A 25,516-nucleotide genomic window follows, 5' to 3' on the forward strand; every position below is an offset into this window, starting at 1 on the left:
ACACGCTCGCATCCGTCTGTTTTATATTTCACACCAACAAACATCTTCTCTTTCTGTGTGCCGACCTCAAACTGAATCGCGTGATAACACGCACATAACCAAAGTATGAAACCCAATGCATTAACTGTAAACTAAACCACTTAAACACAATAAACATTTTTTAGTCATATAGGCAAGTTTATTAGTAAGGCACAGATTAAACCCAAGAGATAGCAGCACATCAACAACATGCATCTTATGTAATTATATTTATTTTGTCATGAATACAAAGAATAAAGGGTATTTCATGAAATATCCTATGGCAGGCTGAGCACCAGCAGGGCAATGAGGAACAAAGTAATCAAACTTGCACTTGGCAGAGCCTTGTTCGTGGCATTGAGGGGTAAGGACCTCTCCAGCTGCTAAACGGAGAGGAGGGATATTTGGTACTTTTACACGCTGTTTGATGCGGACCAGCTTAATAAGCCTGGATGTTTGTTTGGATACCCGTTAAGCCAAATTGCAGGACAAGATGCCGACTCACGTTCTGAAGTTGTAAGAAGGGAACTTTAGCAGGAAAGCTTTTGTGAGTAGTCTGTGGGTTCTCTCCGGCACTCCGGCCTCCTCCCACACACCAAAGAAATGCAGGAAAGGTTCATTTGAGACTGTAGTTGTGTGAATAAGAGAGCGAATGGTTGTCAGCCGCGTCCCTCCCCCATGCTGTCTGGGATTGACTACAGCCCCCCGTGCCGCCCTCCCAGGATAAGCCCTACAGAAGATGACCGACTGACTGTTTATAAGTCTCATGTGTTCTTTGCACACAGGCAAAATTATATGTATTCCATCCAACTAATGCTAATACTGTTTAGAGGCTTTCCCTTATAAAACTAGATTATTAGATTCCTCATTCTCCCTTTTTCTCAGAGGAGAACACAGGAAGTTGGATTTCCGTAGCAGCTGAGCTGTTGCAGAATCACAAGTTGGATTAGGAACACAACTAAGAAGAAATATTTCAATAACATAAAATACATTCTAGGAGTACAATTTGTTTTATCAACATGATTACTGTCGGACCAAAAGAAAATCTTGAACAGGAAAAAACAAAAGAACAAAATTAAAAGAGCAAAAACAATCGTACATTTGTTTTAGTTTAGCTTAAACCTTTCCTCATTCACAACATTACACAACTGAAACAAAGAATTAAATTCCCTAAATCAAAGACAGAAACATTCAATAGGACAGAAACTGTCAATAAAGCAGATTTGTGTTTTCATTTGTTAAGTATGATGATCTTAACCACTGCACATGTGATGTTTCCCATGCCGTCACATTCATGCACCTGCCGTGTGATCTCTGCCACGGTGCTGCATGCCGTTTCTTTGGATTTCTATGCAAATACCTTAAGCTCCCTGGTGAGCGTGGCCAAAAGAGACAACCACAGCTCCTGCCTCCCACACACCGACATGCGTACACACACGCAATGCCATTTAGAGAGCCAGCGGGGCGACTCATGGGTGATTTTCATTGTTATTCATGTATTAATTTATTCGGTCATGGCAGATGTGAAACAGGGCTATAATATGCAGATGTGGGTTTGTTTCTCGATGGGAATTTTCCGGTCCGCTGCCTCTAGCTGCCACTAATAATAAAGATAGGCAAGGAAAGGTGGAGGAGGAGTTGGGGAGGAGAGAGAGAGAGAGAGAAGGAGGGAGAAATGTAACTCAGAGAGGGACGGTTGGAGTTGTCAAGATGCCTCCAGTCATACACCAGCTCTCAAACAACTTACCGACCCCCCCCCCCCCCACACACACACACACACAGCCCCAAACATGTAGCCAGTGACCAGGTGTGATCCATCTGTGAATGAGCTTGTCCTTGACATGAGGGCGAGCATGTAGTGCTCCCCGTTGCTGACAACAAGCTGTACGTTGTTGCGGTTCTGTCTTTAGATCAGCAGTAGAAGCTGATTTTCAACTGGTCGTGTTTAATGTCACAACACATTAAGACAACAACAAAAATGTTTGTAAATAGGTTTGTAATAACCTGCTACACACATGGAAATGAAGCTCGGGTCAACTACTTTCCAACCCTCATCAACATCAACCATTATTTGTCGGATCAGAAGGAAAATAAATGTCTCTGATTTAAAGCTGCAAGAAATCTATAATGCATTTACGTGTTCTGGGTCAGTGGTTGAGACATAAATAGAATAGTAAGACACCCTGTTGGCCATTGGCTGTGCGACGCCTTGTTTTCCGCGTGCGTTGTTGTGTTGCGCCGGTGTTGGTTCCTGCGGGAGGGTCATAGGCAGGGAACATCGCCCCGTCAGATAAGTAATGATGTCAACGACGAGATGCTAACAGGCAGTGAAGGATTTCACTCTCTTTTTCTTTGCCGCTGCATTCATTGGGAATATTAACCCCTCACTGTCTGTGTGACGGAGCGGTGGAACCAAAAGGAGAGAAAGGAGAAAGTCTGGAAGAGTTCGAGTAGAGATTGATATAAATAAAAGCCCGTCATACAGCAACATCCTCAAATGTTGAGCTATTTAGAATTGAAAAGGAACGTGTGGCAGGCGTTGGACACTTTGGATTCACAGCTTTAAAGAAGTATATAGATAACCATCATGTAAACCAACAATCCAAAATATTACTGTCATACTCTATGAATATAAAATGATAGTTACACTAGAATAAAATACCAACTTCATTAAAAAGGTAATTAAATACAATGGTATGGACTGTCATGTCAAGTTGATCAACCAACTGAAAGCCGTAAAAAAGATTGGTTGTCACGTGAGTTTTCAATATAGCATGAGACCACCATCAGAGCTTGAAAGAAGCTGCAAAATGCATTCAGATGCGTCACAAGGCCCTAATGTGTCAGAAGAACAGTTTCCAGAATCATCACACTAATAAAATGCAGCTGCAGCAGGATGACCAAACATACAGTACATACAGTGCATAGAAAATAGGACATACCCATTCTAAAAACATTGCTGCTAGCTTGAGCCTGACAGACCAGGTACCCTGTGGTGCGATGGAAGATGGTCAATTTTTAGCAGAGATGCCATTACACTGTTTTGAAGACATTGAGTCTTTTACTTGCAGAATGTGTCCACTAACTGCATGACGTCAAACTATGTCTTACAAGGAAGTACACCAGGGTTTCAACATTGTAAAGGCGCTAGCGGATGGATAACACTCCTGCACACATTCTCCCCCACAAAATTTGTATCAGCATAACATGGTAATCAAAAAATGTGTTGACCGACAACAGAAATATGCATATCTGCCTTATGTTGAAGGTAATCCTGAATCATTTTTTAAGCTTTATTCACCACAAAAGGTTCACATTTTTGGAGTGTTAAAGGAAATGTACTCATGATTCAGTCGACTGACCAATGTCTTATATTAAAAAGTTATTTTATTTTATTTGTTTTTTGCATGAAACTGGAAAGTATCTGGTAACTAAAGCTGCCTCATAAATGTTGTGAGATAAAAACTAGAAATGTGTTGGAATAGAAGTACACCATAAATAATCAAGCTCAGTACCTCAAAATTATATACTCGCAAATGGACTTGTAAATGGAATTGGTTACATTCCGCCGCTGCTATGAACACAAACCTCACAGCATCCGTCATGCATGCTGATGTCTTGTTCCCCTCTGATTTGTAGACACATACGCATGGCTATCTGGAGCTGAAGCCTGCGGGCGCGCGCCCAGGCCGCAGTCCAAGCCGCGTCAAATCAGCGGAGTCTTCACCAGAGGCCAAATCTGTAGCGTATAATTAGCTTTTAATCAGCACCCTCATTCAGGCGAGCGGTAACGATTAGCCGAGCTCGAGCTGTGCTTAAAATAAGCATTCAGAAATGTGTGTGAAAGCCTCTGACCCGTCACATTCCAATCACACACACACACACACACACAATACCAAGCTCCCGCCCCAATGTCGTCCCTCCTCCCGCTTTGCCTGCTCGTGCCTGTAAAGCTCCTTTTTTATTTCCATCCTCTCTCTGTCTTTCTCTTTTGGTTCACATGTTCCTGGAATGACGGTTATATGCCCTTTTCATAGGAAATGTACAGCGACGGCTGCTGCTGAAATACAATACATTGTTATCCCACGTGCGAGGGCATGCAGACACACACACCCACACACGAGCCAATACGTTACACAGCAGGACTGACCTTCACGACGCCTTCTGCGCCCGAGGGTCTCTCTGGATAATCCAAGAGTGTCTTTACTTTAAAAAAAAAAAAAGCTGCTGGGGTTCGAGAGCGTAACATTTCAGATGAGCTTGTCGCATCTAATCCCTGCCTCTCTCTGGGGTGAGCCTCAGCATTTATGCCAGTAATGAAGTGCAGTGAGATGAAAGCCTTTTTAATGGGATTTAGTTAAACTGGGACGCAAACCAGAAAGTCAGGGAGGAGGAAGGAAAACCGTTCCTCATCATCGCAGCCAGCCTCATTGTTATTTCTGCTCTGACGCTGTGATTTTTTTCATTATTAAGGTGTGCCACCTCTCATTTGAGTTTGATATGGTAAATGTCAATCACAGACACACAGTTTTTATTATCCTTGTGTTTTTTTTTTGCAATCAACTCGGTAATTTTCCTCAATCCATCTGTTGGTTTAAAAGGGAACAGGGAGGGATTTAGGTATATGTTGCAGGTTGCGTCGGCGCATTTTGTGATTATATGAGTCTATGGATGAAAGGTCTCTAACAGCCATTATCAGACACGCACACGCACACACACACACTTTGAGCACACAACTTCACAGAAGCGCCAAATGACCTAAACTTGGATAAAAAGTAACTAACTTTTCCTCAAAAGGAGAAAAATGTTGCTTAAAATAGAAAAGGCATGCAATTTGAATACATAGCATTTTGGATAGTTATATACAGTTGTGGATGTTTATTCCGGTGGGGTTGTTTGTGAAGACAAGGAAACAATAAAAAAAGCCATAAATATGAAAATGTATTGTTGGGCCAGAAGAAAGGTTTCATAAACCTTTTTATCTGGTTTTCAGTACAGAAAATAACTGCAAAGTAATGGTTACGTTGGTTTCACTCTATCTACCATTTGACCCACATGTACAAATCTATATCTAATATATTCATCTATTCTTATTATTGTGAGGTAGCTCTCGAAATGTAATGAGATTCAAAACAAAGCAAATGTTCATTATATGGGTGCAGTGGATTGCGATATAGGCCCAAACGAAGCTGATGCTGTACTTCCCTTAAACGCCATCGGTCTGCTGCGTAGAGCACAATAACTACAGCCTGATCTTTCGCACATCCTTTGTGTTGCATCCGTCCCGGATTCCAAGCTGTTCGTCATTCAGCTCCCACCATTTCTCTTTAGACTCATGCATCTATTCTTTACTCTGTGCTTAGTCCTGGGAGACAAATGGAATCAGCTCATCCGATGATGACGTTTGCATTTGCGACGTCTCGCAGTGGTTAAACCACTCTGAAAGATGCCAAACAAACCTTTTTGACGGACAGTTTTTAGAGTTGGTGCATAAATCAGATTCATACATGAGGCTGTATTTATTTATAAACTTGGCATAATTCTGGAAGAAAAATACATTGGTATTTGTTTTGAAACATGCAACCATTTTGGAAGCAAAATACAGACTTTGTGTGCAAAAGCCATCAGGAGTGTCACTGTATGCACACTCGCGCTGCAAACAAAGCAAAAATGGAACTGGACGTTAACAAGTCACTCTGGAACGGCTGTTGCGGCAAAGCGTTCGGCCCGCGAGAGCCAGTGTGTGTGACGAGCGACGAGTCCAGCTTGCTGCAGCCAGCCAGCGATCCTGCTGCTGCTGTGATGAGTTTGGCTCATGACCTCCTCGAGCCGGGCTGCCTTACTGGCCCCCTGCCTATTGTTCTGTCAACAGCATCTGTTGGGCCCGATAACAGGATTAGACCAGCCCCCCTGCCCCCACATAGGGCTGCTGGAGCTAGCCTGGATTAGCCAGCAAGGCCTATGTTTTCATATGTGTACGTGTGGATGAAATATGAACTCTGAGTCAATCCCTCATTTCCTGTCAGAGAACTTGCATATCAGATAAAGAGGACTGAAACCGATTTCTCTCATCCAGCAGATAAAACCTGATTTCATTTTTCCTGCCATATCGTCCTTATTATCGGTATGATACCTTCCAGATCTCTTCCAGGAGAGCGCATCCTTTGATGGTCCCCTGCAAGGGTGGACATTTGTCTTAAGAATGGGCTGCAAAGTGCAAAGTATTATCAGCATTATTATCCCGAGCAATGGATTGAAGGTCGTGTCAAGGTCCAGGGGGGTGTTGCTTATGAATATTACACGCTCCTCGCCAACTTCATTACACGCCGCCCTGGTTTTCCAGCTAATAAACAGTTTCCTGCGTCAGAGAAACAAGGCATACTGATAAATCCCTACATTTAAAAGTAAAGCAGTATGTTAGTGATCCCTTTCAAACCATTGTTGTGTTTGTTGTGGCGCCTTCCCAGAGACATTTGTCACAAAAATCGGCACAAAAGACCAGCCAACAGCGGCTCGCAACATCTGGAAGAAACACACAGCGGGTCGATGAAAGGCCCTCGGCACTCTGTAGGGATGTGAGAGGCACACGGGGAGGGTGCGATCCCAGAGTGCACACTGCAAGTCTCACGGGAGCAACTACGTCCCCGGCCTCCTCCGCTCGGCCCCCGAGATCCCACAAAATCCCACTCGCCCCTCACCCCAGCTTTGATCCCGTGACATTCCTGCCAATTCCCACACCTGCTGATGTGTTTGGTTCCACCCGCCACTGGAATCTGCCGGCGTTTTGGATCGATGGGGGAAGACGGGGTCTCGGTCGCTTGTTCGATCTGGTTCCACCGCGCGTGTTTCCGTGTCAAACAAACCGACCTTTTGGAGAAAAGACATCCGAGCAATATCCTCATCCTGGCTCAGTACAGAGGCGCCGAGGAGAAGAGTAAACAAAGTAGTCGTCGGTCACGTACCTCGCTGCATCATCGCCTCACAGCTCCGTCGCTGGAATCCGCGAGCCTCTCCTTCCGGAGCTGCAATCAGGGAAAGGACCTCCAGCTGCTCCAATGATGGAGCCATTGTTTCGGCTTCACGTCATGACACACTACGATGCGCGCAGTCATTGCTCTCATTCGCCCGCCATTTCTCTCCCCGCTCAAAATGACATTCCACGTTGCCGTGGAAATAGCTCGAGATGCATTTCACATGAGAAGCAGCTTTCCTGCTTCCTCTCCCTTTCCCAGCTTGTCAAGAGCTGCTTGTAAAAAAAAAAAAAAAGTCTGGCAGATGCCGCGCGCGGTATGGTGTGTTTGTCGGCGTGTGCCACGTGTCACCGCGACTCGCCATGTCAGGCTGCGCCGATCATTTCCCGCCAGTCAGATTAATCAGACACCCTTCAGAGGAGGCCACTGCTCGCCGCGCCTTCGCATCGTGCGTCCCAGCGGATGCAGAGATGATGAACGAGCTGGTGGAGAGAGGCTTTTTGAATCCACCCCGGCGGCGCAATTCCCCTCAGGCCAACGGGTCGCTCCACACACAAGCACGCCCGATTCTCAGTGGGCTGCTGGCGCATTATACAGCAGGCAATGCATTTTCATTTATAAAATATCAACCCTCGGTATTATGAGATGTGTGTCAAATTTCAGAACAAAGCCCCTTGAATATGTTTTTGGGGGGGTTTCAAACTATTTTATTAAACATTAAGTACTCACAGGAGAACAGAGGAGACATTTCCTATCAGGCATTTCTCTAGGTTACCATTAATTCAGTGTAGATGTTTAGGTCCAATATCTAAGGAATTGTATTTTATTCATTCTGAATGTCACAATTCACATCTACTCACAGATTCTTCCCAAAGCGTGGCTTGATAATCTCCAGTCGCTGCAACTTTGTACAGGTGACATCATTTGTTTAATCGATGATACAAATTCATCGTCTAACCAGAGGGAGAGCGCTGTAAGGACAGGCAGAGAGCTTCCGACACCACGCTTCTGCAGCTTTGAACAAGAATGCGCCGCGTTTGCCTTTGCCCCCCCCGCCCCTGAAGGAGCCCGTCTATCCATCTATTGTCTCGCCATCACATTGACTCTCTGTCACTGCCTCTATCTATTATTCCAGCTCTGTCAGTCTCTCGTGCGCTCTCCTCCCCTCACCACCGTTAGCCTGTTTCTGTCAAACTCTTTCTCATTCTGTGTCTTCTCGTTGCCCCCCCCCCCACCCGCTCCCCCCCTGCTCTTTATCCCAACATTTGTTTTAACAGGCATTTTTATCACAATAACCCCGTCTGTCTGTGTGTGTGTGTGTGTGTGTGTGTGTGTGTTTGTGCACAGACCCCAGGCGTCTGTCTATACTGGGTCTTGATGAAGAAAGAGCAAAGCCCCCCCCCCCGCCCCCCTCCCCTCCCCACACACACACACACATGGAGGTCCACGTCAGCATGAAAACCCACACATGCTCATCGTTATGCACACACACACTCACAGATGGGGTGCAGGTGTAAGATGTGACACAGTCCAAATAACAAGCCACTGCCTCCTCCAGTCCCCGTTTACACAAACTACAGCTGAGGACGGGTTCCAATGACACAGCTTATTCCCTCATTGCCTCTCACGGTCCCGTCTTCTGTACTTGTCCTTCTTCCGGTATGTTTGGTTTGTGTCTTCTAGTGTGCATGTGCTTTCTTTGGATAGTCGGTTGTTGTTTTGAGGGGGGGGGGTTATACCAGTAGGAAGGTAACTAGACAGTCTGCACCATCGAAATAGTGAAAAACAAATAGTCATTTTACTGGTTATTATTACATGATTATGTTTAATATAACAGTTGTTACTCAAATTTCTCCCACAAAAAACAGCTGGCTTCGTGGACCATTATGCCCTCTAATGTGACTCATACTTGTACTGTAGTGAAGTATTACGCATGCATACCCACTGGATTTGCATAGTGGTGCTCATACACTGTTGCCGTGGTTTGTTCTCAACAGCACGTGTGTTAGTTTATTCTGTGCGCCGAGGGAGGGGGAGTAAGGGGGGGGTTTGCAGATTGTGCTCGGTCCACTAGATCCCTCCCAGTCAGAGCGGAGCTGTCTCACCTCGTCAGCTTTAGACTCTGGTGGCACCCTCATCCACCCTGACAGTCAGCCGGGGGAAAGGATGGGACGTAAAACCGCCCACAGCACCCGTGTGACGACGGGGCACTCAGAAGGTCGGAGGGGGGTTGGGTGGGGGGGGGCAGCAGGGTGATGTGTCCTCACAACAGCGAGGGCAGAGAACACAGCTCAGATAGGACGCACCTTTGCACGCGCGCACACACACACACATGCAAAGACGGACAAACCACACACACATGTGCACAAAGCCAACACACACACACACACACACACAGTGACATTGAGTGCAGGACACGACTGCTGTGATATTTCCTCCAGTTGAATGGCGGTGAAATGAATCTCAGCATGCCTGGCTCTAGACCTTTAGGATGGTGTTTTTGTCTTTAGCTCCACATGCTTCTGCTGCCACAACGCAAACATAAAAACATACACAAACATGGGCCAACACACAAATACACACTGGTGGGTGGCATCAGTAAATAAATAGACAATTTCTGTGTCTTAATGGATGCCGCTGTCTACCACCTCATAGTCTATTCTTGGTGAGTCACCGAAGTCAATATTTTATTCACAAGAAAAAAAATCTCCCAATTTTCAAAGAGTTCAATTCAATACCTGACATTTTAAAGAACATGTTCATTTTTGTATGCGAATTTGCTTTTTAGGAACATAATACAATCCCTCTTTAATGGATACATTTTTCGCGAAACAGTTATGAGATATTTTTCTAAATGTTATAAAATTCGATCTCAAAATAAAATATGCCAAACCAAAATTACATTTTAAACCGAAAGGGGCTTCCTAGCCTGTACTTAAAAAAGGAAGATGAAATGATTAACTAAGAAGGGGTCTGTCTTTCACTGTCTCGCTGTCTCCACAGACCGGGGAGGGAGAGGACAGGGCAGCTTGCACATCCAGGTTTTTTATTTCAAGCCCCAACCTTATAATATCCACGTTTATTTTTCTACAGACTTTCCAGGCAAACCATCCGGTGCGTCAGACACAGTCATATTTCCAGGGCCGAGTGAAACTCCAGTGTTTCCACTGGGCCATCCGCGACTCTCAGTGGATTTCAATCCCCTCCCTTTCCTTTAGATTGAACCGCTTCTCAAAATCATGGCTGTTTCTCCTCTGCGGCTCTCTTTCCCTCCACCGTCTGATGGTCTTCTCCGTCTTTCCCCGCTGCAGTTTGGATGTGGCTGCAAACAGTTACCACACTACAGCCGCCATGTCTCTCTGTCGCGGTTTTGAGTGTACATTGTTTACACTGCATGGCGGCAAACAGGCTTTGGTGGCAAAAAATCTGCAGGTTTAAATCATGGCGATATATATATATATATATATAGAGAGAGAGAGAGATAGATAAAAGATGCACATTAACACACGCAGGTTATAGCTGTCATTGTTTAGTTTCTAAGAGACCTCATATGGCCCCTTTCCTGCCTTCACTTTACATAAAAGCGAGGCGGACCTCGCTGATATTGAGGACGGTCACTTGCGACATGTTTTATGTCTCTGAAACCTCTGTGTGCAGAGCAGCATTCAGCCCCTGCAGGGACTCTGCTTTTTGTTATCTGAGACGACGAGCACACTTGCTGCCTTATTGTATTATTTATTGGATCTAAGACACGAGCTCTTCAAGGTGAGTACCATCTAAATGTACATATATGCTATTGCGTGCTGTGACTATATATTCACCATAGTTATATATCTACACTCTGTCAACCAATGTGTTTTATCCCAGATTATTTTCCCTTTGGTTTTACCTTGCTTATACTTATTAGCATAAGTGAAAAATTTGAAGTTGTAAGCAGGTGTAAATATTTGCATAGTTTTTTATTCGTTTTTCGTTGTATTAGTAACTTTAGTACTAACAGGGACTTGTCATTAGTATGTATGAACATGGGTAACCCTGCAAAATTGAGAAAGAAACAGTGTAATATGTGGTAATGTACAGCCTGGAGCCACCGCACTGAAAATGAATAAGAGATTGATTTTTGGCCTCATTCAGTGTTGCAACTTGCAGTGAAATCTTTTCTGTATTTTAAAAATGAGTCACATCGCAGCTCCACAATCGACCTGACATGACCAAGAAAAGCACTCTTCCATTTCTGCTTTTCACGCATTAACATAAAACATAAAAATAATGCACTTTGAGTTTTCAGATTCAACACAATTCCCTTTCAGATTCTTTCAAGTGTGCTTGTATTTAAGGGCAATTCTGCGATATGTCCCCACCGATAATAGTCATTTGGTCCCTATTCTGCATTCCCATCCATTACCATCCATGTTCTGTTTGGGGCTGTGTTGGCTTGGGGAAGCAGTTCAGAGCCGCAAATATTCTACGTGATGAACTTCTTTCCTACGCGCAGCGAAACAGATGAATTTACGTTAGAAAAAGAGGTGTGTAAAGGTAAATTTAAGGAAGAAGGAATTGTAGTCCACCACTAGTTGAGAATTAAAATAATAACAAAAATAAAGGCAAACAACGGCAATACTTTCAAAGGTTTCTGTGTTCCAGCTATGCAAAGTATATAAAATGTACAGTATGTGAGTTCTCACACCGACTTTCATTCAGCCAAAGCGTCCGGTGATTCTTTGCAGCAGTTACGTCATAATGACTGAAGATGCCTTTACAGTATATTTCCTTTTCCACTTGGGGAACGAAGCAGACATTAGGATTCCCACCTGCCTTCGTTCCTCTCAGCCGGCAGTTTCTTCTCTCTCTCTCTCTCTCTCTCTCGTCTCCTTCATCTCCCACTCGTGAAACCAAGCCAAGGCAACGAAATACATTGATGATTTATTTATGTTAGGGTTCCCATCTACTCCTCTTCCCTTTCGACTCCCTCTTCCTCCGTGACGCACACATTTGGCTTTCTCTCTTCTTGTTGTTGTTGTCTGTCTGTGAAACCGGACTTGACAGTGATGCTAAATGAAGTGTCCTCCTGTTGAGATGAGGTGAGGGTTGTGCAGGTGGGAGAGCTCGTAAGCGCACACACACACACACACACACGCACACACACACTTCACCTCTGCAATGTCATGCTGAGATGACAGCTCTGGGCTTCAGTCACATGATCAGAGTATTTGACACAATGTGCACAACGTATTTTGTACAAATACACAACGCGAGATGAGGACATTTTGGTAACAGACATGTTTGTGCTTTTAGTGCATCAGATCAATCATTTTAGATACGGTCATCTGATCTTTTACTGTTAGCTGTTAGCTGCTCACAGTCTCGCCAACTATCACCCACAACATTCATGTCTTGTGTTAACAGGGGAAACCTGGTGGATCAAAACCGTATGTTGTCTATTCATATCAAACCTTAAGCCAAACTGAAAGGACAGGGCCGTGCATCATTAATAGTCACAATACAATGACATGGTTCCTTGTAAGCTTCATAAGGAGTTTAATAGCTTGTTTGTAAGGCTTTTATTAACTGGGTAATAAACAATGAATGATCACAGCTTTAAAGAACAATGTTGCAATGGGTCGTCTGGTTGTTGAGAGTCCCTGCGTTAAGCATAACTTACTTAGTAATTTTATTGAGCTCTTCGATTCATATCACCAAACAACTGGAAAAAAAAACGTAATTACTGCACTCGTGATGTGTTACATTCTTACTATCTGACTATCTGAAAAGACAAAGGAGGAGGCTATTTCTCCTCATGTTGCTTTAATAACTTTGTAATAAATGTATTCTGTAATTCCTTCACACAGGGAAAGTAGTGCTGAATGAAATAAAAGTGGAGGACAACAGACAAATTAGTTTTTCTCAATCAAATTGTGTTCTTTGAAATGGGCTGTTGCTTGTTTAGACTTTCTCTTTGGGACCAATAAACATACAACCTACATGATATTGCGATGTTGGATAACATGTTTCTACAGAGCCCACATATAGGAAATTGAATATGTAATTTTTTTGGTCTAATAACGAGGCTTTATGGTAACTTTTAAATTGAAGTGACCAATTCAAAACTTTTGTAGTTTTGTTTGTTAAAGGAAATATATATATATTATTATGTATTATTATTAAGATATTTTTTTGCACATAAGGCAGTGGGCTGAGACAACGCCGGAGAATCCTCAGTTGTGAGACTGAGTTAAACATTATTCAAGAGCACATGAGTATTATTTGTATGCGGCAGTCGACCAACAACCTAATCACCTAAAACACCCCTTGTTAAACTGCCATCGGGGGGAATTATGTGAGAGGGGCTCTTACACTGTCACCCTCAAGCAGCTGTCCTTCTTGTCCACCCATCTTCACATTACCTTCGCTGCACACAGTCACCCTGTAGGTCCTCCTTCAACCCCCTGTCAGTCACTTCCTTAGTTAGTCTCTCTGTCAGTCAGTGAACAGGCCGAGCCGCCACGCTGCCAAGGATGCTCCCTCACAATGCTCTTCGTTCCACTGGTTTGTTCGTCAGAGAGAGAGGGTGAGAGAAGTGAGAGAGAAAAAGAAATCTCCCGATGAAGTAAGCAAATTGCTGGAGGGACTGAGAGAAAGAGGGAGAGCAGTGAAGGGAGAGACGTCAATTTAGAGAGTGAGAGCTCATCTTAGTGTCAGCTTTTCGGCAGTAAAGAAAGAATTTGCAGAGTTTACGTTAGACTAAGATTTTACTTTGCGAGAGAGAAATATATATATATATATATATATGTATATATATATATTTTTATAGAGATGGAGAGCTGATGGAAGACGGAAAGCTGTTTTGAGGGAGAGAGTCAGGGGGGAAGAAGATAGATGGCTGTTTGCCTCGTGAGCTGCTGCCACTCATCACCTAGACGGGCCTCAGCGGCAGGTTGGCAGCGGCAGCTCTAATTGAGGAGGCCGGTGGCTTGGAACAGCAGAGAAAGTGCTTCCTCGTCGATGGCTCATAAATTAGCCTGTCACTCATTACACCCTGGTATGTGGTTGGGTGATCAGAAAAAAAGCCTTTCCCAAGACATTTGCATTTGTCACAAATTGCTGCACAAGTTCATAAACGGAGGCACCGCGTATTTTTTGGCGGACTACATATGTGACCTCTGTACAACGTTGTTATCAGCAGAATGAAAAACGTAATCTTCAGCTATGCATCAATATCCATCTTGTTTAGTGAAACACACAACTCTCAAACCCACACACTGACACTCTCACACACACAGGTTCACTTTCATCACAATCTCACTTTGTCTGCATATTGAAAAACAAAAAGTTGGACTCTGGGAAGCTGACAGGTATTGATCAGGCTGCTCCTGAGAGGCAGCTAGATGAACTTCCCATCAGCCCCAGGGAGTCGGCTTCTGGGGATTTGTCGCCGTCGGCTAATGACCAACGCAAGTTGGGGTATGTGAGGAGAATGTGGGCAAAAGCGAGAGCGGAGGTGGGTGGGTGGATGTTGTGGAGGCGCCCAGATGCCACCGCTAAAGATCTGTCACATGGCATTAGACTCGCGAGGCGCTGTCATCTTCTCAGGTGACAGCAGCCATCCCCATATTTCACGCCTCCGCTTCCTTTTAACCCGCCGGGGTCTCGCGTGCTCGCCGTCACGCTGTCGTCCGTCTCTGCCACCCGTCCATACCCCCACCTCGCCCTCGCAGGCCCATCCGCCCCGAGCCAACCGCGGCGACAGGGCGGGCACGCAACAGCGAACGCGCACTCTGCATGATAATCGCAAGCCGCTAACCCCCCCCCCCCCCGGTGGTTTCCGCCTTACCCTCCCATCCTCGAAATCACATCGTAAACAGACATCGACATTTCTGTTTGTGCGTATTTTTTCATCGCAAATCTCATGCTTCGTGTGGCGTTGAAACACAGCCCTGAATCCTACCTGCCGACTTAAAAGAGAAGCACAGTGGCGGAAGCAAGACACAATTTCGTGAGAATTGAGTGCGACTGCTTGACCTTCTCTGCTCCCCAGGGTCTGGCCCTCGTCACCATAGAGACTTCTCACTCAGCAACTCAGTTAATACCGTTAGTTTTAAAAGCCAGCAGCGTTAACTGCAGGTTCGCCGTCAGCCGAGAGAAACATGCACGACAGTGCTTGCACCATGGCAACTTGAAATGAGCAAGTTTGGTAAAAGCATATGTTTTACCAGGACAAAGTCCCTTTCTTAGCTGGCTGTGTGAACGATACAAACTATGTGTTGCATTACTAAATAAGTGTTCTTCCTTCTTGGTAAATCCTGCAAAATCGTATTAAAAACATTTTTTTTAATTGTTTCAGTACTACAATAACGCCTGGATTATGTTGCCTGGCAACGTTGTATGAAGCACGTGAGTTGTAGGGGTCCTGGTGGGCATACAGGGGCAGGACTTTGACTCCAGACACTTGCTCCTGCGGCAGTTCAGGCAACAAAGCAACTTTGATAAAGGTTACAAAAAGATTAAACAACTCAAAACATACAACTCCAGTGAAAAGCTTGTAGACATTTTCTCATTCAGTTCAATGAATGTTATTAAATGTAACCACATATTCAGAATGCACTGGAGCCACCGTTTTTTTTAAGTAGAACAAATCATCCTGGCTGTGGCTGACTGATGTAAAGACTGCAGCCAATCCCATGTTTCTAATTGGACCCGGCTCTGCTGTGCCAGCCAGCGCACCCGACGGTTGGCACAAGGCAGCAGGGCAGCTGCACCCTTGTCCTTCACTCTGCCCCGGGGGGGGGGGCTGCTTCCATTGCTGCCTATGTGAGGGGCAACAGACAGGAAACTGGATTGAAGGGGAAAGGTAACACTCTGTCGAGAGCAATAGTTCACGTTTAAGAGGAACCCTCCATCAGCAACGTGATCCCTTACCGGGCCCCGGAGAACTCGGTCTGCACAACAACAAACTGACTGATGAACAGCGGAATCAGGGTATTTGTATGAATGTACATTCCAATCCACGATAGAGACAATAAATTAAGTTTATTAACGCTGGTTGCGCTGTCAGGAACAATTGACAGGTGTTTTTAAAGACCTTTTTGACACATTTTTGCCAAACCAGAAAAAAGAGCAACAGGAGATGAAGACGGAGGGGGACGGAGTCAGAGACAAGTGTACGATTAGATGGGTACACAGTTTGAGGAGGGCATGAGGGTGAGAGGAGGAAGGAGGTATAAGAGAAGATATGGGGAAAGAAGGCGAAATGATCTAAGAGCTGAGGAGAGGCAGAGAGGGAGCAACGTGACGCTGTAATGAAGTTCCTGATAGCGCCCTGGGAGACGTGCTTTGGAGGAGCTCCAGGACAGCTTAGCTTTGCACCAAGGCTCTCGTTCCACACACACACACACATGCAAGCCATTCGAACAAATTTAATACAAGCAGGCGCTCGGTGCTCTCGAACCAATTCTGAATTCCCTGAATATGTGTCAGCTTCACCAATTTATGCGTCGACAAGAAAAAACACAAAGGAGGAGCAGACCGGCGAGGCTGTGAGGAACCATCGCTTGCAGTCGTCCTCCCGTCGCTCTCGCTCACACACTGATGTGCAAACACGCAAGTTGCCCTAAAAAGTGCACACAAATCTACGAGAGACCGGGACGTAGACTTGTCTCAGAAAAATATTCTCTTCTTTCTCCTTAATGTTCTGCTGTCCTGCTTCTGCCACATGAAGCCGCTTGATGCTTCCCTCTGCACCTGGTGTTTTGTTTCCACTCTCCTCTTTGGCTGCATGGCAGCGCAAACATATGTCTGGAAACATCAGTGACAGGCCTGACCTGTGAGACAATATGACAGGAAGGCTAATGTAGTGCCAACTTGTACAGGTATGGAGACTAGGGGGGGAAAAAAACTAATTTTCCCATATGTGCATTCCTGTCAAGATATAAAAAAAAAGGTTCCCACTGAGAGGAGGAGGGTGAACGATGTAAGACTGCACAGAGGAAAGGGATGACAAGGAGAGAGAAACAGAGGGTGGGAGAAGAAACAAGCAGTTCTACCCAACCCCTCTCCAGCAGACCAGACCCATTCCTCGCCTCCTTCAGGCCGAGCGGAGCAGCAGCACGAGCAGGAGGATTTAACCGAGGATAACGCGCATCAATAGGATCGGAGATTTCTTGGGGATTGGTCGCCGAAGACGGGGGGACAAAATATTAGCAAAAATAAGTGGAAAGAAGAGAGAGAGAGAGAGAGAGAGAGAGGAGAACGAGTCAATGTGAAGCGAGTCCAATAGATTCCGGGGGCTCTGCACTATTACTGGACGGCGTGCACCTGTGCGTTGTGCATGCACTCCTTTCCGTGGAGATAAAAGTGCGTAAGATTGATACCGTTTTTACGCACGGTGACACGCCGAGCTGGAGAGACGCGGATACTGTCCTGGACGCACGATGCTGATCGGTAAGTGTTCGATACTCCACTCTTTACCGGCGACGATGTGACCGCGCTGACTTACCACACGACTTGAACGATGAATCGCGGGCGGTGTGCACGGCGTTAGAGAGACGCGCGGCGGTATGATTATGAATAAAATGTACTTATTCGCTCAACATAAATTAAATAAAGTATCTGGCATTAGAACACAGACTAACAGACAGAGTAACAGACTGACTGAAAGTCGCAGTGAGGAATATGAGAAATACAGATGAGGAAATAAATCGAGTGCGCATGCTGAGCTTTAAAATAAGTCGTTCTATGATGACATTTTGAGCGGAATGCGTCAATGGACTTGGTCATGTAGTCGTTCACACGTTACTGTAATGGTTAATTTGAGTTATATAGAGCTCATAATAGATCGATAGATAATAGAAAATAGAAATTAAAATGCGCGCGTCTTGACTGGTGCGGAGTTCCGGGCACCTGAGCCTGCTCGGTGCCGCGCGTCCCCCCGCAGATGGAAGAGCACTCTTGTATTTGGGCGAAGGAACATACGGATTTTGAACGTTAATGATTAAGAACTTTGAATTGATCTTTTGTGAAAAGTGTGAAAGTAAGAATTTGCCTAATGTGGATAAATCTGACCTGTATTTCGTCAGTTCTCTAAATGGAAATGAACAACTACATGGTCAAACAATCAGGAAATACATGTTCGTTAAAAATTGATAGGGCTGAAATTTTTGCCAGTTGTGGATGTTTATACCAGAGGATGACTGGACGGGGGAGAAAGGATATTTCTTTATTGGAATGTTTTTGCATCTTTTCTTGATAATACATAAAGTGGGAAACAGGATTACTAGACTTCAGTCAATTACTTGTTCATTTGTTTGTATTCAACACATCTTGAATTATTTCTAAGTAGTGAGGTGGAATAAAAAAATATGACTATTTGATTTGATTAATTTGGTGTAACAGAGGAAAACAGATCCACTAAATCCCAAGAACTTCTTCACTTTGTTCATTTCTGATAATTTTGGAAAATGACGGTGTGCATTTCTGTGTAAGCTGAAGTGAGGGATGCAGCTACTTAACCTTTTCTTCTTCCAAATTTACCCCAATTTTACTCATCCGGCCATGAAGATTGACTCATTTCGTACATTTCAGAATAGAAAGATATAGAAGACAGAATAGTAATTGAAAGTGATATTTACAAGGTTATTACAAAGGTCATAATGGAATGCGCTGATAGTTTATTTTACTAATTTGGATTTAATGGTTATATACTCCCCCAGACACAAACATACAGGTACTGGCTCGTGGTGAGATTGTGGTGCGCTGTGAAATGTCGGTGCTTTTAAAATGGCTTCGGTGCACGGGCCAATGACTCGTGCAAATGGATGCCGCATTACCATTTTTTCAGATATCTACTCCTCCCAAACGCCACTTCCCAATCGTCGGCGAGTGTGGATGAATGTTCGTGTATCAGTTTGGAGGCGTTTCACCGAAACCGTTGCTGCGTCAGCGGCTTCGCGGTACCAAATAACGGTAACTCGACGACGTCGGCCGTGATCCTTCGCTGTGCTGTGGCCTTCTCCGTTCCCACTCAGCATTGACTCGAGGAGGAAAAAGAGCTGGTGGTGGGGGATCAACCTTGTCTCACTTTACCCATCCGTCTGTGACCCCCCCCTCCCCACACACACACACACACACAAACACACACCGTCCCCCTCCAGGCAGAAGACAGGTTGTGTGGCTGTGGGAGGGCTGATTATAGGCCTGTCCCTCTGGGGAGTGGGTGCCATTCTTCTTCTTCCACCCCTTTTTTATCTGCAGGATCTGAGGCGTGGTGAAGGGGGGGGTCGGAATGCATGGGGGACAGGGTTAATCGCTGCTAAACAGGGTCCTGAGCATGATCAGGACTAATTACAGGGGGGCTAGGGTTACAGTCTGAGACCGTGGGGGGCTGGGCACAACCTGAAAGCAGGGCCCTGAGAGATGGATGCAAAAAGTAGAACGTCATTGAAAAGAAACCTTCTTTCTTGGACGAGCGTATAGCGAACGGGCGGCTTTTGACCTTGAGACGTCTTTGTCCGCACGCACTTTGTTCCGGTTTTGACGCGTAGCGGCCGGAGGGCTTCCCATGTGGTGGGCAGCAACAGCGCGACTGTTTGAAATGGTTGTGTAGGTGGAGGGAGTGTAAATGAGGGGGTTAATTAAAAGGCTGTGATGTTCTACTGAAGGTTTTGCTCCACTTCCCACCAACTCTACATCTGCACCAATCAGCCTCTCAGACGGACAAGCTCTTCCTTGAGTCATTTGCTTTGCTCTTTCGGGGTAAAGCAGCTGTGGGCCTGTGTGTGTGTGTGTGTGTGTGTGTGTGTGTGTGTGTGTGTGTGTGTGTGTGTGTGCGCCTGTAAGAGGCAATGAGACATTATGATGGATGGATCTCCTGAGCCTCCTGTCTCTTTGTTCATCCCCAGTGAGCCAGAGAAGAAGGTGGCAGCTATCCAGCTCATGCTCAACCCATTTCAACCTTCTCTCTCTCTCTCTTCCTCTCAAACACACAAAACAGAGACAAATAACCCATTGCTCTGTTAGCGCAGCAAACACTGTGCCTTAAATTACAAATATGTAGTCACACTGACTTTTGCACTTTTCGTTAGCTCTGCTGCTACTAGTCTGCGTCATCTCAGACTCCTGCGAGAGGATTGTCTACCACCAACCGTACAATATATCATTTCCTATGTATCGTTTCTCGTCATAATGCATTTTATATGCTATCCCACTGGTGTAGAGTTATTATCCACTTTTATGCAGCAGTCAAGTGTGTGTCTATTTTTCACTTTAATGTGCCAGAAACGGCATCAGTGGAACATGTCATCTCTCCAAAACTCCTGTCCTGTTGTAGTCGCAGTTCTTGATATAGTTTCACGTCTCCCTGTAGAGATCAATCTGATTTTATTCATCTGAGTTCACACAATGTTGCATTGTCATCGACCTCAGTGATTTTCAGGAGTCGTTTTTGTAATAAAGTGCCGGTATTCAAGTGTGAGTTTAAGCTTCTACACTCATAAGACAAAGTTTCAGGGAAAATAACAATATCTGACTGATGGATTTCATTGTGTATGTTAAAGGGGAACTCCACCCGTCATACACACCAACACCTGTTTACAGCTCTTTGGGAGCACATTTTGTAGAGGAAGCTGCACTAAAACATCAAATGTATTCATCACTTCATCATTTATCAAATTGATTGCTAGGGGAGGCGTTTTTTTTGTTGCATAATCTGGGTGCGGGTGGACTGATGCAGACACAATGATTAGACCTGTCTACGTGGACGTGCAGGTGCCAATCAGACAGGTCACAGTTCAGCAAAGGGCAGAGGTCACAAGTTAATGAAGCTTTCAAAACGTGACCCCCTCCATGCCCTGCATGGATGCTCATGCTTTACTTGGTTTTTCAAACAAACACTTACGTCCTTTGTAGTTTCAGCTGAACCCAGGCCGAGTCACGACAAAGAACAGAGTGTATGGAGACGGGGGACAAGACCGAGACTTTAAGGTGTTGAGTCCAAGTTAAGACCAGGTCCAAGGCGTGACCAGACTCTTTCATGTCTGTACGCTGTATATTTCTTTGTATATACAAGCGTACCCGTAGGAGCATATTGGTGAAACCCTGAAAAGGCCCAGCAGAGGGGTCATTTCATATGTGTGAATGTGTCGCATGGGCAATCGCACTAATGATGTCACAAATAAATCAACCACTTCACACACATTGTAGTGCGATTGGTCTACCAATAAAATCCAGTCCTCCTCAGTCTTTGATTCCAATACGAAACCGACACCTTCTTAAGGTGGTTTTGAGACCAAGACTGGTACTGCAAGAGTTCTCTGGTGAAGGCTATTAATATGGAAGTGAGCAATTTGTTTTGTGACATAAACTGCATGTGTCTGCCTTTGCACGTACAGCATTTGTATGCTCAGTTTTGCACGTGTCCCTTTATGACCTCGGGGGCCCCCGTCTGAGTGAGTGACAGTTCAAGTCATTTCTGCTGGAGTGACAGCGTGGGTTTGACTGGCCCGCCTGCTGGACTGAAGGCTTCTGGATGCCAAGAGCTGCAGGCACATGTGAGGCCCAGCGGGAGCTCTGACAACATGAAAAATGGTCCTGCGCTGCACTCGGCACCAAAACCTACACCACTTAACCTCTCTACCCCCGGGTGCTGAGGCTAAAGATGGAGACCTTGAAGGGAAGCAGCAGCACATCACCTCCCAGTGCTGCGGGTTTCTGCCCTTGTGAATAGATTGGTCAAACCGGGTATCCCAGCTTCTAACTAAAATGGGAAACATCGCCTTCACTTTGATCTTAGACTTGGACCTAAAAGACTTTTGGGCTGTTGAGAGCGACAGCATAAAGAAAAGAGCGGGAGAGCGCTACAAACTGAGACGGGTGGACGTCCAACAAATTAAACCTAAAGGGAATATCATTTAAAAAAAGGATCGCTCCCTCTTATTCTCTCTTGTAGTTCTCGCACAGTCTCAAGTGCATTTGTAAGGCATCACAGCAGACCGTCTGCGTAACAAACCCGCCTCTCCAAGCAGGAAGAGGATTCACGCACCAGACATTGATTTTACAGTCAACTCCAGCCGTTACAACCGGGTGGCCGACCACCTATCTGCAATCTCCACGGTCCGATGTGCATAGTGGAGTGCAGCTAGTGTGTACAATGTCGGCAAGTGTAAACAGAAGACCCGGTGATCCACATCTAATGGCTGTCTTTGCTGCCGCTCTTTGTTCGACATCGAGATACTGACCTGCGCCTGTACTGCACGCCGTCTCAAGGACCCCACCGGATTAATCACAGTGGCCAGTGTTTGATTGTTGAGCTCGTACAGTGTACACACCGGCAAAATGATACGAAAGTATTCAAATGAACAAAGGTTGAATTCACACAAGAGCTGCTGTACCACCTGACACATGCATTGTGCTCACTCATAAATTGATCAACAGCCTCTTTAATGAACTTTAGATATAGTTTAAAAACTGAATGAGGGTTATTTGTGTTTTTTGTAAAATGTTTATATGCAGCAGTGGTAAACGGGAGGACAAACATAATACAATTATTAAATAAAAGTAATTTAAGAAACAAAAACATATTTTAAATAATATATGTGAATAAAATTAAGGATGGAACAAAATGTATAATTCATTGGAAAAATGCAATCACAACACATAAATTATAATAAACATTTTAGAAGACTTACAGACACACACAGAAAGTAGATCTCAGCATTGCATTGCCTATAAACAACGAATTAATATACATAAATCAATAGACAAATTACAATCACACTACATGGTTTGCATTTTCCACACATACCTGCACTTAAGATGCAATCGCAATATAAACCGAAAGCATTTTCTATGTGCACACACAAAGGGACACATAGAAATTGGGAGAGCTTGTATACAGAAAAACACAGTGATATGGACACACACACACATCAAATGAAAAACCACCAAAAATGATAACTGGCATTTTTATTTTTGTTCAAGCAGACACAAATTGAAATGTAATCAGTGGTGCACATTTGTTAATGAGTGCACACACAAAAATATGAATATACCTGAAATATTGTGTGAAAAAAAAGCTGGTAAATGTAAATGCAGTGAGGGTTTTAGGCTAAATGATTTTATATGAAACATGAATGCATCTCAAGCTCAAGTCTCCTGCCGTTTAGTTCAGCTGTTTCACATCTCTGTGTGTATATTTTGCACCACGCAGGTGTGTGTGTGTGTAATTGTTGTGTTTGAGTGCTTTGTGTTGCTGTGTGTTGCCTTGCAGCTCCAACAGAAATTGGCATTCGTTTCTTGTCGTCGGTACTGAGCCTTCGTGGAGAGAGCCTGACTGCGAATGATCGGCTCTAATGGTTTTACGAGAGTCTACGTGATTAATGTTGGCACAGCAGTCAGTTGGCGAACCAACCCCTCTCCCCCTCTCCCCCTCTCTCCCTCTCTTTCTCCCCCATCTCAGAGGGAATATCCAGTCTTGGTGCCTGCCGCTTTCTGTGGCGCTAGCTGCCGTTTGCCACATTAGCGCGTGACAATGGGTCCCTTTGAAGTGGGTTATTCTGGCGCGGCTCGCAGCCCATCGCAGCAGAGAAGATGTGGCAGCTTGCTGTGCAGACGGGGGGCCAGCTACGAGCACGGGGACAGACGGGGGGGGGGGGCATCGGGGGACGCGTGCACGCCGCCACGGGGGAAAATGCCGGCGTTGACACAATAGCTTTCACACCCACGTCCTCTTAACGCGCTTTGTGGAAGCACTTCCGTGGCAGACAGAAGCGGCGCGCGCTCCTCCTGTGGAGGCACGCATCCGCCTCAAAGCACCGAACAAGAGGCCTGCTCCATCCTCCCGTCGCTTCACCCACAGCCTACACCCATCGGCCTCCTCTGTTCCCCTCCGCAGGCCCAGTCCAATCTGAAAGCTTAGCTGAGCTCGGCCTCGCTCGGCTTATCTCCAAAGGCTGCCTTTCATTTCAGAAAACGCCTTCATTCCCAGCGCCTCTATGAAGAAGCTGATAAGGGATGTCTTTCATCCGAAGCAGATAGTCAGCCGCCCCCCCTCATCGGTACAGTGTGGGAGCTTGGTTTGTGTGTAACGTTCACACCATATGCAAAGTGATGTGTGAGATTATATTTGTGAACTTGTGTGAATGCTTTTTCTTAATATATATATATATATATATATATATATATATATATGTATATATATATATATATATATATATATATATATATATATATATATATATGTATATATATATATATATTTGTGAGATTTAAAATAGTTTATTTTGTATATGCATGTGATTAGCACATTCTATTCCAGAGTAACTCCTCGGTGTGCCGAGCCACCTTCCCGTGCTGCTTATCATCCAAATTTGACATTTCTATGATTACACATAATCACACAAGACCGCTGCAACCTTGCAGGTGTCTCTAATAGGAAGTGATTAAGTGGGACAAGCTAATCATCACAGGGCTTCACACTGTGTGTGTGTGTGTGTGTGTGTGTGTGTGTGTGTGTGTGTGCATGTTTTTTGTTGAAGAGGGTGTGTAACAAATGGGGCTGCAGGGGTATCCGTTGCCAGGCATGGAGAGAAAAGCTTTTTCTGCGTTTGACTAACTAACGAATAATCATTTCCTGCTTTCACGCACCAAACACATTGATTGATCTTTGGTGCCGCAAACGCGGCATGAAATGGCGGCTTTGAAAGACATTTCGAAGCATTCGGAATAAGACTTGAAGCTTGTTTGATGTGTCGCTTCATACTTATGTCTTGGACATTGGCATGTGGCAGAAATGGTGTGACACTACTTTTTTTACCTCATAGTTTGGGGCAAGATGAGCTGCCCGCTGTTGTCTGCGCGGAAGACACACCCTGTCGTCTCACATCTGTATTTTCTTTCCAACATCCGCGTGGTCGCTTGGAGCTCCCGCCCTCCCCTCAAGCACGAGCTCACTGCCGCCGCTTCTCTCCGGGGACGGATAAATACCATTTGTAAAGCTCTAAAAAAAAAAAAAAAGCTTCCCGCTGCTCCCCACGGAGCCCAAATCTCATTGATTTATTTATTTTTGCTTGAGGCCAACACTTGTGCTCATGCTAGTCTTAGCGGAATAGCGAGCGCATGCGTCAGTGAGAGAGCGCTGCAGCGCCGCCTCTATTCAAGCTGCTTGCCGTGGTTGAAGCTCCGCACCACTTTGATGGGCTTTATCAAGCCGCCCACCAAAGACAGATGATTGAATTAACTTGCCTACTGATAAGGAGCGATTGCGAATAGTACACTTCCCAAGCTACACGGCCACCTGTTACAGCCAATCTCAGCATCACTGCCGTCTAAATCTTACATTTGCTCTGTATTACAATCAAACATTTTTGTTATAATTTACAATCAAAATTTTTGGTTATCGGCTTTCTGCCTTTTTGGTTCTCAAACTTGTGCTGATTTTTGTTGGCTTGTGTCCTACGGGCACGAGATACATTCTGGGGAAAACTGATTATCAGAATTTTAAGCTTGTGCAAAGTTTTTGGGTCAACAGATTTATGTAA

At 45.0% G+C, this 25,516-nt stretch overlaps 1 protein-coding gene across 3 annotated transcripts in view; it reads left to right on the plus strand.

The window, feature by feature from the left end:
- Positions 1 to 25,516, plus strand: part of znf385c (zinc finger protein 385C) — a 98,762-nt gene that overhangs the window by 37,225 nt on the left and 36,021 nt on the right. The window contains exon 1 of one of the 3 annotated variants that reach the window (XM_040191986.2): positions 16,944 to 17,426. The exons of the other annotated variants lie outside the window; for them this stretch is intronic. Within the exon in view, the coding sequence (XP_040047920.2) occupies positions 17,417 to 17,426 (10 nt within the window). The 5' untranslated portion in view covers positions 16,944 to 17,416. Of the gene's footprint in view, positions 1 to 16,943; positions 17,427 to 25,516 lie in introns of those variants that run through there. 3 annotated transcript variants of the gene reach the window in all.

The sequence above is a fragment of the Gasterosteus aculeatus genome, chromosome 11 (genome assembly GCF_964276395.1).
Source record: "Gasterosteus aculeatus chromosome 11, fGasAcu3.hap1.1, whole genome shotgun sequence".
NCBI lineage: Eukaryota > Metazoa > Chordata > Actinopteri > Perciformes > Gasterosteidae > Gasterosteus > Gasterosteus aculeatus.